General features: G+C 41.5%; 2 protein-coding genes across 2 annotated transcripts in view; both read left to right on the top strand.

Annotated features, from left to right (window-relative positions):
• Positions 1-3,493, top strand: part of dock8 (dedicator of cytokinesis 8) — a 47,093-nt gene extending 43,600 nt beyond the window's left edge. Inside the window, exons 46-47 of the mRNA XM_070905081.1 lie at positions 666-836; positions 1,652-3,493. Coding sequence (XP_070761182.1) covers positions 666-836; positions 1,652-1,703 — 223 coding nt within the window. The 3' untranslated portion in view covers positions 1,704-3,493. The remainder of the gene's footprint in view (positions 1-665; positions 837-1,651) is intronic.
• Positions 3,494-5,301: 1,808 nt separating this feature from the next.
• Positions 5,302-14,585, top strand: part of aopep (aminopeptidase O (putative)) — a 70,180-nt gene continuing 60,896 nt past the window's right edge. The window contains exons 1-5 of the mRNA XM_070904009.1: positions 5,302-6,131; positions 6,436-6,605; positions 7,688-7,940; positions 8,751-8,964; positions 9,510-9,634. Coding sequence (XP_070760110.1) covers positions 5,302-6,131; positions 6,436-6,605; positions 7,688-7,940; positions 8,751-8,964; positions 9,510-9,634 — 1,592 coding nt within the window. The remainder of the gene's footprint in view (positions 6,132-6,435; positions 6,606-7,687; positions 7,941-8,750; positions 8,965-9,509; positions 9,635-14,585) is intronic.

The raw sequence follows: 14,585 nt of genomic DNA, 5'->3' as shown, positions 1-14,585 counted from the left end.
ACGACATTGCAGTTTCCATATTACCCTCATTAAAAGCTAAGAGATAAACTCAGACATGTGTTAGCAATCATCCCAGTCTCTCTTATTTCCTGCAGACTGCTCTGTATGTTGGCCATTATACATGTCATGATAGAGGACTGCAGGGAGACCCCATACCTGCCCTCTGCTCTTAGTTCAGCTCAGATCTTGTGGTTCCCTCTGTTACCATAAGGCAATTTCCCTTTTCCAGCACTTGAGGAAGAATAGCATTTTTATTTGTTAGTCATTTATGATTTTGAGTTTTACCTCTGTTGCTTCTTTAACTGTGTTATGAAATCAGCCTTGTGGGTCATTCACATTCTAGCCGAGGTACTTGGAAAGATCCAATACACATATAGGAGTTCCTTACAGTCAAGTACATTGTTAACTCATTTAGAGTTCTGGCATGCATAGGAGTCCAATTTATGTCAAGTAGTTACATGACGTTGTTAGCATGAAACAGTGCAGTGCATTTCTGAAGGCTTGAGGATATAAAGGGGATTACTGCCAGATTGGTTTGCATAGAATCATTGTTGAAGCTGTTCTTAAGTCTAACGTTATTGCATTAAAAAGGTCAAGGAGTACATTCATTTCTTTTTTCATCTCATGCAATGTCATTTAAGAAAATGTGTTATAAAACCCTGTAGGTGTGGTGAGGCAGTTGAGAAGAATAAGCACCTGATCACGTCGGACCAGAAAGAGTACCAGCAGGAGCTGAAGAAGAACTACAACCGCCTGAGAGAGAGCCTGAGGCCCATGCTGGAGAGGAAGATTCCCGAGCTATATAAACCCATAATCAGGCCTCGGCTGGAGAACAGGTAAACAGACCCACAAACAGCCAATACTGTTTTGACAAGAGAGACTGAGGTGGAGAAACAAAAAACACATATCATTGATCTCTTCATCACTCTGTATGATTGCTGAGCCCAAAGGAAAGTGAAAACAAATGGAATTGAGCAGAGATCCATTCACACTGCCTGTGTCACCTCTACAGATATTGATAGCTGAACCGCACAAAGTCACAGTACACAGACTGAGTCTTGAAGCAAAGCCACAGCCAAATTGCACTCATGTATTACTAAAGACAGATTCTTCACTAATTGCTTTTCTTGATACATCTTGTAATGTATGTCCATGCCGAGGGATGAGCATGTATTTCAAAGGCACACTTAACCCTGAAATTTTGAAAAAAAAAGTTAATAAAATAGAAACTATAGCCCTGTCGATTCTATATAAGAAATACGATAACAATATATCAACAGATTTATATGCGTAATTCTAATAAAAAAGTGTAATCCAAGTTGCCTTAATATCTTACACTAAATCCTCTCATGTATGGCCATGTGTAACATCTGGGCCTTGGTGAAGCATCATGGTAGCTAATGGGTGAGTTAAGTATGAAAAAATGTTGGCCACTTTTGGAAGCTCTGTTCTTTTGGGGCTTTTGTGGGCTTTTAGATCTGGCATTCCAGGTTGTAAAGCGTGAGTCATTGATATGAAAATTCCCATTTTTGTTGTATCATTGACACATTTACCTTACGCATCTACTTCCTCATCGTTGTCATCTTTCCTTATCTTTTGTGTCTGTCTTTTCCCCCCTCGTCCCTCACCCACTGTCCTCTCACTCTCACAGGGAATCCTTCAAACGTCTAAGTTTCCGCAGAACCCAGGAGGAAAACTCCTGAGAATGCCACAGCTCATCAGAGAGAGAGAGAGAGAGAGAGAGAGAGACAGCGCTATGGAGAGGAAGGGGAGGCTGTCACACAACCTAGAGAGGAAAAAGAGAAGATGAAAGAGGAGAAAAACGAGGAAAGGAACTGCTGGTGATACCCTTGCACTCCTCTGTGCTGGAGCAGTACATTGTGTCCACAATGGAGAACTCAGGTTCTCAACTGTCCAGCAGTGTGTATTAATGTCTGCTGTATGTCCACTTTTATGATTTCATGGTTGTTTGTTACAGGAGGCAAAAGGAGAATGAGCACAAAAAAATAGGGAGGTGGGGATCTTGAGCAAAGTGTAGCTTATTTAGCATTTTACTGTAAAATCTTCAGATACTTTGGCTCTGTTGGTTTCCTTTTTTTTTTTTTTTTAGATAACTGCAAGTCCTAACAATGCTGCAAATATTTCCTCTGGGTTGGTAAAAAAGCAGTTCTTCTCTGAGGTCCTTGCTGGCCCAGGGCCTGTATACGTTCCAATAATGCCCATGTCCTGTATGTGTGTGCGTATGTAAATGTGTGAATGGATGTGTGTTTATTTAGATAATGTCTGGAGTAGAAGATTTTGGTGCCATACTGAAGTCACTTTGTACTCAGTGATGATAAATGATTCTGTTATGTGCTAAAGGGCCTTTGAAATTCCACCCGTGTCTATGCGTGACATGTGCCAGTTAGAGCAGCAAGAGTATGGATGGATTTGTGCACTGGAAAAATAGACACAATTTCCTGTGTTAACTCTTAAGGCCATTCTTGTCTTATTGTTGTTGGACATACAGTACCTGGCCATGTAGCTAGTCGAAGAGTTTAACTTATTAAGAGTTAAGTGATGTAATTTCACAGGAGGCAGATAGACTTATCTGAGGCTCTAAATTACACATGGCTTAGCTCTAAATCCAAATTTTGTATATAGTAGAGGTATTACATCAGATAGTTACAAAGATGTTTACAAAGGTATGAAAAACTATTTTGCATTTTATTTTATGGAAATGTATTTTTAGATGAATAATAGCAATAATGATATTAATTGGAAATATTATTCAGTAGGCAGGATTCAGTGAGTGTACTGTAACAATCTCAGTGTACGTTCCAGTCATTTCAGCACCCGTTTGTAAATAGACCACTTCCTATGAAACACACAGTGCCAAATTGAGAAACTTAACTAGAAATGCAATATTTTGAAAAGTCACTCCACACAGCTGTGCTTTGCACTGTGAATTATGTTTACTCCTTATTTCAGAATACATTCCAGGGGAGAAATGTCCAACTGCTTTGCAGTATTAAATAGGGACAACCTGAATCCATTGGACATCCATGAAACAGCTAATTTTATTGGTGTTATGTTGCAGCTCATACTGTATTTCAGTAATGTAAATGTGCTCTACGTTTCAAAAGTGGGTATACATTTTTATATAGATTATTAATACTCATTTGAATATTTTACACTCTATTTCCAGGTACTCTTATTTATGAACTGTTGAATGTTTTTGAAATGGCTGAATAAGATGAAAAGGTTATACAGCGTGTGTATTAATTGTGAGAATTAAAATGTATACCTATTTTTGAAACATGCAATATATTGCTGAAAGTTGGTGTTATAAGATATATTGGTGGCATTCGACCACTGGAGACTGCATTTTAATTTCTTGATCAGCTATTTTTATGTTCATATCTGTTGTGTTTTATTAAATGTGGAATTTTAACTTGTCATGCATACAATGCTGTTGAAGCACCCGAATAAAACTTAATATATGCACATTTGTCACCACTGTGTTTAGTGATTATTTTTAAACTTTTACCTTCAATTGGGGACTTAAAAATGTCCTTTTTGAAAAATACATTATTTTCATTTTTCATTATTATTAATAATAACAGAGCAACATCGCTTTCTTACTGGCAATTAATAAACTGAATAAATATTTGCAGACTTAACTATATTCATTAATGTGTATCTCTGATAAATATCTACAAAATGTATTTTTCCCATAAATCTTGTCGACACTGAGTATAGAAACTACAAAGGGAGCATAAAACGCGGGAAGAACGAGTGGGGAAAACTACAATCTGTTGCTGTCGCGTCCGTATGACGTCATAACGGCTCGCCGTCGACAGGATGGACACAGGTTAGTTGTAGATTTCACTGACAACAAGCGATTACTTGTTGTTCCCAGCTGCATGTAGACGGTTGGGTTTTTTTTATGACATGTTGTTAAATACACCGTTAGCTACAGCGAAGATGGCGATTAATGGCAGCAACGCTGCTGTAGTTTTGGACGTTAAGTTTTGAATCGACAGAGAGCAGACTTGTGATGAAGTTGAATCCCGAAGTCTGTCATGTCATACTGTCAGTTAGCTTCACACCACCGTAAAGTTTAAAACTCAAACGTCAATTCAAAATGAGTCGTCCTTTGTGCTGTCTTTTATGCGTCACGACGTGTTACTGAGCTGTCAGGTCTTCTCAGGCTACTTCAATGTGTGTTTATACGTGTGGCAAGGTGCTTAACCAACACTTTAAGTGTATAAGTATTTCTTTTGGTCTGTAGCATGTAATAAGACGTGACGTTGCCTTCTTTCTGGTCTGACTTTAGCATGCATGAAAGGCAAGCTCCTACCTGTTTTGCCTGCAAGGACACTATGCGCCCTGAGCTGTCACATTTTTAACTTTCACAAGGAGCTTTTTACAAGTTAATAACCTTTTATCTATTTAATCTCTATTTTTACTTCACTCAGCCCATTGCAGCCCATTTGAAAACTATTGGAGCCACTCTTTAGTTACTGTAACAGTATGCAGATATACAGTGAACATAATCACTAGTGAGTATGTTAACTTACTATACTCACTTTATGAGCATAGTTAGAACCAGAGTGGTCATATATGTCAGAGATGGAGGTTTTTAACCAACCTCTAACAGTAATGGGAGATATTATGGCTTTTTTGCCTTTTCCTGTTGCTGTAGATATTATCCTTTTTTTGTGTGCTCATAATTTTATGAATATACTCCTGCACTGAATAACCTCTGAGGATTTCCTGCTGTAAATGGTAATTGCACCTCTGTCCTGCCAAGCCTGCTTCATGCCCCAAGCAGGCTAAATGGAAGGATTGTGACGGACATAAACACTCATATACAGCAGGAGAGTTGCTGTATGTTGCAGTTAGCTGTTCCTGGCGCTGTGCTAAGGTGTTTTGCTATTACTGCTTTATTAACATAGATCAAAATGGGATCATTAAACTGTTTTCCTGTTTGGAAACATTTGTGGAATGTGTGAGCAGATGGAGTTTGACACTTAAAGTTTGAGTTAAGCATACAGACCCTGACAGATATGGCTTCATCACAGTATGCTGGCAGAACACTTAATTCACAGGCAAAGTAAGTACCTCAGCCCACAGGAAGCAATAGAATATCAACTAATAGTATTGTCTGCAACTTGCACAAAGCCGCACTCAGTCAATTACCCTATGATAAATAAAAAGTTTGTTTCTCGAAAAAGAAGACATAAATAAAGCTTTATTTTTGGTCCTGCCTCCTAGGTTAAGCTGTCCTCTGCTCAACTTTGACGCCATTTATGTGACATGGAGCCAGACGGGGACCTAAACCCTGACACAGATGACCTTCCACTCCGAGCCAATACTAACCACATACTTGTCAGACATTATGTGTTGGACCTGACCGTTCATTTTGACAAGAAGGTCATCAGTGGTAGTGTCGTTCTGTTCCTGGAGCCTTGCTCTGAAGTAGGGAATAAGGCTGAGGGTGACACCGGACCTGGAGGTGGGACTATGGCTGAAGCGAGTCAGGATGGGTCTGCGTGTAGACTGCAGGATGTGGATACAATGGAGGATGGTGCAAAAGGACTTGGGAAGACTACAGAAAGGATGGAGAAGATGTTTGGTGCTTGCGAAAGAGACAGAGCTGAATTTCAGGCTCCGGTTGAGGTTGGGTTGCAGACTGCAGGCGAAACCGAAAATATTCAGTCTTCACATTCGTGGGAAACCACCAGTGACTGTGATTTCACCTTAGTGCTGGACTGCTGTGACCTTGATGTATCAAAGGTCGAGGAGGTGGACATCACCTCTGTGTCAGCCATGTCTAGCCTCCAACCAGAGGTTGCATCTGAGAGGTCAAGGGTCAGTTCAGTGAACCCACAGGCAGCCTTTATTCAGAACCTTATCTCCCTGCCCTCTAGCCGATGGAAGCAGAAACACCAGCTCTTCTTGCTGTGTAGCTGTGCCCCTGGTGCTCAGGATGGCAGCTCACTGCATTTTCATAGAGACCGATGGAGTCTGCAGGTGAGGAAGAAGGGGGTCGCGTCACCTCAGGAGTTCCCTCGTGCTCTCAGGATCTGCTATGAGACGAAGCCAACAGGAGGCTCTGTGAGGTGGACCAAAGACCAGGACGACAGGTTCGTCTCAGGATGCAAATCATTCAAGCCATTCCATGGAACAGTGCCTTTGTAGTATGATTATACCCCCTTTTAAAACTGGCAAGTGGCAGCACATCTGCTCTGATTCCTGCTACTCGATTTATAGTGTAATATTCTGAACTTGCCACGTCGGAATAGAATAATACTGATTCATTAATTCATAAAAACACGCCTCAGGCTATTATATTCTATTCTGTGTGTTTTTTTGTATGTGTGTGTGTATTTGGTGAATCCTTTGAGCATTGAAGGGTTGTTTATAGTTTACCATTGTTTACCCTTCCAGGGTGTGTGTTTACACTGCCGGTTCTCCCATGAACAACCGAGCCCTCTTCCCCTGCCAGGAGCCGCCTGTTGCCATGTCAACATGGCAGGCAACAGTACGGGCCCCCAGTGAGTGTGTGGTTTTGATGAGTGGGGAGGAGCAGACTGTACCTATTGAGGACGGGGACACACGTAAGCTGTTATTTCACTAAGCCTTTTGTGACAACCAGTAGAAGTCAAGCCGATGTTATTAATATAGCCTAAGATCACAAATTTGCCTCAAAGGGACTTCGTTCTTTACAGCATACAACACCTTTAGACCCTTGATTAGAAAATGTGGCTTATTGTTAATTGACTATTTAGGGCTGTGTATTGGACCTCAGTACTTTTTGAGTAAATGTGTGGAATGCTGGCTAATGCTTGTTTCCTTATTTGGTCAAATATTTAATAAGGAAATCAAGAAACTTTTACCAAATTTTCACTGCATTTAGGCAAAGTTCTTGCACAGCTGCTTCTGTTAAGGCAGCATTGAAAACATGCATTTTGGTATTATTATTATTATTGTTAGTATATAATAATAATAATAATAATAATAATTCATTATTTATTTATATTATAATATTTTATTGGCATTGTCATGGAACATTTTCAAACAAGACTTTAATTTTTACTTTGAAGACGTTTCTTTCTATCTTGGTTCCAGACCTCTGAAACTCCACATCTCCTCAGATTTTTTTCAGCAATTTAAATAGGTGTGGTGTTGTGCTCATTGACATCTGTTTCGACCAAACCAATCAGAGCTTTGTTGGTGGATTAAGAATGACAGCGCCATCTTCGTGTGTCAGAGTGTGGATGAGATTAGCTGTACAGGTCGTTGTAAATTGATTTACAAGATTAACAACTCTTAAATTGACATGAAAGATGTTAACTGTGTAGAGCGACCACTACTGTAGATCTGTTTCATCTGAAATGTTGGCATGAGGGATACGAACACAAAATGCTACACGACATCAGACTGAATACAGAAGTTAAGCAAAATGGCCATTCAGTCCACTTTTTATTTTTTATTTTTCTCTCCATACTCTAGTCAAGTCAAGTCAATTTTATTTATATAGCCCAATATCACACATCACAACTTTGCCTCAGGCGGTTTTACAATCAGCATTTGACACCCTCTGTCCATAGACCACCTGTCTGTTATCTAAACTCTTCTCCGCTTCTCTACCTTTGACATTTTCATCCCTTCTTTCTTTCCCCTCCTCTACTTTCTGCAGGTTTCTTAGTCTGGAATTACTACGTCACTATGCCCATGCCCGCCTCCACCTTCACCTTGGCAGTGGGCCACTGGCGCCAAGTCACAGCAAAAATTCCCCCAGCACTGGAAGAAGGGGTGAGGGACAGGACGGATTGTGGCAAGACGGCCAAACTCGGGGCTGGACCTGGGGAATGGGCTGAGGCTGAGCTTGTGTCTGGACTTGGAAGCCTCACCAGTGAAGTAGTAAAGGGCTCCCCACTCCAGACTGACAGGTATTTTATTATTTTTCCTGTGTTCTTTTCTCCTCTCCAAACTGTTATTAACCCAAGTCTGGACCTTCATTATTCCATGGTGAAACCTTCCTTTCGCCATACCGTAAAGGATGCAGGTGAAGTTAGCGTGATGCACTCACTCAGCTTTTTATGACAAATACATTAAAGCTTGTACCACAATACAGTGGGTTCAATGCCCAGCAGAAATGATCTTTTATATCTATAAATCTGACATACATTTTATAGAGGTAGAGGATATAGAGTGCAGGTTGGGCCATTAGATAGGGCTGGCTTGCTGTGGGCAGGGCAGGGTTGGGCTGGGGTCTCCCTCTCCACTGGCCTGCAGGTTGGCAGGTCTACCAGTGGTTTCCAGTAATTCTCCTCCTCCCCTCATGGTTTTCCTCCAGCAGCAGCCCAGTTGTAGCCTGCTGCAGGCCCCAGGAATCTCCTGCTATAAGGAAGGCCTTTATTTTCAGCGACTGGCTGGAAGGAAACTTGGATGTCGCTCGAAACCTTTGGAACAGCTCTGATGCTGAGGACGGAGTTAGTGCTGGATATTGGATTTAGAGTGAATGAGATTGCATGTCGGCACCTAGATATTTTTGGGATCACTGTGGTTTGCCTTTGTGACGTATATATTCCATATTTCCACTACTTTCATTTCCATGCTTAGCACAGAGTGACAGGACACATTGTGCCATATTTGGTTCACCAACTCAATAACTGTATACTCTTTCAATAAGAAAATTCATTAAATCGTCATTATTAACCTTGGATTAAACTTTTCTTCCTCATTTTAATCTGCTACAGCGGAGACCAGACCACCCGCTCAGACTCTGCATTCTGTTACTCTTCCCTTGAGGATGAGGGGGTCTCTGTAACTGATTATTCAGGCATGGTGGATGACGGCATCTCTTGTTCCCATGGCGACTACCCTTGCCGATTTACTGAGTGGTCGGCTAGGTCCCAGCGGGTGATTCCACATCGTGTGTTTGGCCCCGTCTGCTTGCTGCAGAAGGCCCAGGTGGAGTTTTGACAAAAAGCCACTGAGACTTGAGCTAATTATATTTTATATGATTAGAAGAGACAGTTAGCATCAGTTAATGTTTGTGTCACTATGCCAGCAGTTTTCAACTGCAATCCCTTGGCAGGATGGTAAAAGTAGGAGACTTTATTCCCATAAGGGCCACTTAAAACATTCGTCATACTCTAAATGGAAATATCTAACTGGAATAACATTTATATTATATTTGTATTTATTTATATTATTATAAGTATTAAGTCAAAGGCTTTTGCCCGTTCAGTCAATTCTGAGCTGATGATGCCCTTTAGATGAGTTGGGGAACATCTTCAACAAGAACAAACAATAAGTGCACTTGCCTTAGACTTCATACTTCTAGATATCCTCTAACCTAGGGCACATAGAACCATCATACACATACACAAGTACGTGGAAGAGCCAATATAGTACTCATACCATTGCATACCCATCTGTATCAATATACAAACATTTTGCAATTTTGTACAGTCGTCACTTGTTTTGCGAAACTTGTTGCTTTCCTTTTTCAGACGGGGGTCTTCAACCTGTTGCCTCGATGTTTGGCTGCAGCCCACACCGTTCTGGGGGTCCACCCCTTTCCCCGCCTGGATGTTCTCATCGTCCCAGCAGGGTTCTCCAGTCTGGGCATGGCCAGGTAATGGCACCTAGGTCTTTGGTAGAATGGTGGAAGGCGTAGATTGAGCAAAATACTGGAAAGAGGGTAGCTAGGACAGAGAAAACTAGCAGTGAACAGAGTCTTAGTTGAAATTGTATTTGTGAAGTAGTTAACTTTACTTTTTAATTTGCTTTGACCACTTGGGGGGCAGCAGAAACAAGCTGTGAACACAACATTGACATATTATCGCCTGTCACATTTTTACTGTATTGTGCATTCATCTAAAGTAGATGTGTGCAGGCCAATTTTTGGACAATAATTTACAAGTTGTAAAGAAACAGAACATCAAAGATTTGCCACAACAGAGCTACAGCCAGCACTTTGTTATTTTTCAATTTTATCCTGCTGCTTCTGGTTTTGGTTTTTCAAGTAAAACGTTTCTGGGTTGCATGATTAATGGCATACTTCACATTTCCAACCCCCCCCACTCTGTCTCAATCTTCTTTGTGGAGATCTTCCAAATTGGAATTCTTCACTGAATTAAAAAGTCCAACCGTGACCCCCTCTAAACTCTGTTCAGTCACTTGTCATCCCTCTTTTTTCCCCAACATAACCGCTTTCAGCGCTGGCCTGTGGGACTTATCTTCTGACTTGCAAGCATGTCTGTGGTGCTTATAAAAGGATGTGTTTCAGAGTTTGAGACTGAATGCTGCCACTATTGATTTTATTTTCAGCACGAAACATAACATTAAAATACTCAAGCAGCACTAGATTAAAGCCAGACAAAATGTAAACACATAAAAGTTGGCAGACAATTTTCAGCCTCAGAATTTTGCCTCTACTTAAACCCTTTTTCCATACACTATCCCTGTCTTCTTTCATTGTCCCATAAAGGGTTAACCTCTACTTTTCATTAATTTTTTCTATTCCCTCTGTTCCTTCATCATCTCTTTTCCAAAATGCTACTCCTCCCTTCCCTTATCCTGTTTCCAAAACTCACCACCTCTTTCCTCTTTCATCCCTTTTTCCATTCCAAACAGCTCGCTTCCTATAACGAATTCCCACCACATCTCTTAACCTGTTAGCGCTTTTATTTTTACATTTTTACATTTTGGCCATGAAGTTGACACTCCAAGTTTACGCTGTATTTTCTCCATTCTATCCTCCAAACATAACATGGTTCTTCCTTCTTCTTTAATTCATTTTTCCTACCCTTAAAGACCCCAAAACTCTAACCCCAAACCCTGACCCTTTTGATGAGAGAGGTGGCTAACTTCTTCTCTGGGCACAACTCCATTGACTCAGTGTCTTCTCAATAGTCTTCTGTGTAATATACCTTTTTTTACCAGCAGATGTTTCAGGTGGTCTGCATGCTTTCTGCTCCACACTAGACCTGTGTGTATTTATGTATGTATGTTTTTGTGCAGTTTTAGTGGAGGTCTGGGGGCAGATGTCTGGGTGCACAGCCACAGGATGACAGATTCACTGTCCTACGCACTATAGATAATTCTCCTCTATGTATTTCTTTGTTCCCTCTTCACCCTCACCATGTCCCCTGCTTTAGTTCCTTTCCCCTCCATTTGCTTTCCATAGTTATCCCCCTTTTATTACCTCACTCTTCCCTGTTTTCTGCTGTCCTTCTATCCTGAAAATCAGTAGTGTCCTGCTTCTGTCACTTCTTCACCCTTCATTGTCTCTTATTTTTCTCTTTTCATCTCCTGACTTTATGTTTCTCTCTTTGCCCCATAATATCCCTAAATCTTCGTGTTTGCCGTCCTTCTCTGTCTTCTCCACCTCTCTGTGCAGTCGATTACTCTTCAGTCTGGCCTCAAGCATTCTACAATAGTTATAGTTTGTCTGGAAATTAAGTTTTATGTTTTCTCTGCAATATAGTGCTTTCAGATGGCATATGGTATGCCTGTAGATATGACTGAAAGCCAGCCGGTAGCCATATGAATGACGTTAAAATTGAAACAAAATTAAGACCATTAATGACTGGCCTTTTTTTCAAATTGTGTTGATGAAATAAACTGATTAGGTTGGTCAGTGAACGTTATCCCAGTGTCTGCGGTCTGCAGCCACAGTCTCTCTTTCTCTCTGTCTGCCTTTTTCCTCTCCCCCGGCGGCCTCCCTGGAGAAAAGTGCCCCAGACAGGATATGAGCTCATACCTGAATATGTATTCTGCGTGAACTGCTGACGTTATAGCCAAGAGTGGTCTCAATCAGACATACTTTGAAGGACAGAGGGCGACAAGAGGGTTGCAGTCTGGACCTAGTTCTCAACTTTGCATACTTATTTCAACTACTTCACCCAAAATACAGAGTGCTCTTTGATCTACGGAAAATCTTTCCTCTCATCTTGTGAAAATCTGTCTCCCTGCTGTATTTATTTTGAACGGACATCAAGTGGTAACACAGAGGCTGTTCTGCTGTGGCTGTTGCCTGACGGATGTTTTCTTTCCCTTTATGAGGATAGCTCCTAGGCACTTATCCCTCTTGCCCTGGCTGCTTAGACTCCAGTTAGCTGCAGATGACAGAGAAGAGATTTAGGGCCTTCATTAAGCTTCAGACAGCACCTGCACTGACTCCCTATAAAACTCTGCATGGGTTTCAACCCAATGTCAACTCCCTGCATCCTCCCCTCAGTGTGGGTGGTTCGGTCCTGCATGCCTCCGCACTTAACCACAGGGTTGTGCCATAGGAAGGCAGGGAGGTCAACCAAAATGGAAGCGTAGATTGAGATGGAGATGAGAGAAAGGCGGGGTTCGCGACAGGCCAGCGGACCCCCAGGATGTGGGAGAGGATGTGTGGATTATTCCCAGCAACAAAAGCCATTAGCCCCTGGAAGGACTTCAGAGACTGGGCTATTTAATCTAGAGATTGGGAGGTATGTGGGCCCCAGTGCTTGGGATCAAGCCAAGCACGGTTTTTGTGCAGTGCCCTCGTGGAAACAGCAGGAGTCGAGGAGCTGTGCGACAGGGAGCTGTGGCAAGGAGGCATGAAGCTGTTGTGGTGTGATACAGGGAAGGGAGGGCAGAGGCGAAACAGGGGAGGATTCACAGTGGCGTGAAGTTTTTATACTGAGATACGGAGAGGGAGGGCAGGAAACGAAGATTAAGGAGTCAAGTAAGGGCAAGTCTGCATTCAAGGCCTGTGCCGTGTATATTGTGCACCCACAGGGCTTTCTGATTCTCACATACACACACGCGCATGCACACAAAGGGTACTAGGCTTACGCAAATGTAGCTTCCAGGGGATGAGGCCTGTCAGCAGTTCACAGGATTTTGCATAACCAATTTTAGTTTATTTTATGTAACAATGAGAGCATCAATCTGTTATATTTGAACATAATCCTTATGTTCTACTTTGGCTCCAAGAGTTTTTTAGCAGTCCAAGTTATCAACAGATGCATATTAGCCTGCAACAGGCATACTGTATATGCCAAAAAATATCTTTGTTCTTTTTTTCTGTCTTTACACTTTAATATTGTCCTCCTGTTTCTTACTGTACCTATGACAAACCAGCCTAAGAGAGTGAAATTTAGAAGCACTGCTCTGTGTCCTCTCCCCATGCATGTTAAGAGATTGAGGAGCCGGTAAGGGGAAAGAAAGAAAAATATAGTATGGTTAAACATTAATAGAGGAGTATGGATGAGAGATAAAAAGGTGTCTGAGAGAAGAGGAAACAAAACACAGTATGAAAGAGTTGGTCAGAGTTGGTCGTCAGTGAGCAAAGTTGGGGAATCCCTCAAAGTTACTCCTGTCTCCGGTCGGTACAAAAGGAAGGACATGGGAATGAACCAAAGCTCTAAATATAATGGATCTTCCTGAATTGTCATGGTCAGACCTTAACCCTAACCCTAATCCTCCCACTGTTTTTTAAACATTAGTAATTAGTAATGTGTGTGTTTTGTGTACGTGCTTTTGTACATTTGTGTCTTTATTTTTATGTGCCTGAGCTCATACTTTTTTTTTTTTTTTTCTTTGGATGTGTAATCTCTTCATCACATCTCGACCACGTCATTTGGTTCCGACTGGGAGTGACAGGAAGGGCACGGCATTTCCTCTCGCTCTTTGAAGCTGAGGTCTATGTGTCTCAAAGCGTTGGCTGGACTTGTAGGACTAATCAGAGATCACTGTGTTTGCAGCGTGTCCAAATGAAGACATGTCTGACGTCCCAGAGAGAGGGGTGGTTTCCTCCTCATTTTGTTGAGAAATGACACAAGTGTTGAAACGGGCCTTTTAGTCGTGTGGGTGATGTGGGTTTTGTTTTGCTTCACTGTAGACAGGCAGATTCCTGTGCTCGTGTTTGTATGAATGCCTGCATTGTTCAAATAATGGTGTAAGGATGTGTACTTAGTGTGATAGGATGACGTCAGAGGAATGCTACACAGATCATTTGTCATTGCCTGTTATTTGTTGTTTTGTCTGGTGGTGAAATTTTAACATGTTTTTAACATTTGGGTTATCCCTAAGTTATAGCTGTAATTGAGCCGAATCAATGTGTTATTTTTTTGTTGTTGCCATTTGGGTTTTTTTGTGACAGGGGAAGGGAGGGCCACCCCACATTACTTGATGGCGGGCTCTGATAAACCCACACACATAAATACGTAAACATATCTGTCTCTCAGCAGTTCTCATTGCTCTTTTATTACCAGCTTCCTTGATTATCGCTGTTTTTTTCAAGCAGAATAACACAAACAGGCTTCTTGTAAACATGTTTATTGCCACAATAGTTTTTATTCTTCTCCAACTATACACATAATGTTCCCTGATATTACATTTCGCTTCCTTTTGCTTTGATTTATTCCTTGATTTACACAACTCTCACCTCTTAGGGGGTGGCTGCCCGAAGAAATGGGGAGAAAAAGGATCAAGAAATTAAACTGCTTGTTCCTTTTGCAGTACAGCCAAACTAGGCAGCCATATAACTGTCACAGGCACTAGGTAAAAATTATGACTGGTGTATACCTCTTGACCTCTCTAAGTGG

The sequence above is a fragment of the Enoplosus armatus genome, chromosome 4 (genome assembly GCF_043641665.1).
Source record: "Enoplosus armatus isolate fEnoArm2 chromosome 4, fEnoArm2.hap1, whole genome shotgun sequence".
Taxonomy (NCBI): Eukaryota; Metazoa; Chordata; class Actinopteri; order Centrarchiformes; family Enoplosidae; genus Enoplosus; species Enoplosus armatus.
Note: the sequence above shows the minus strand (reverse complement) of the source record. Positions and strands in the feature narration are given on the sequence as shown.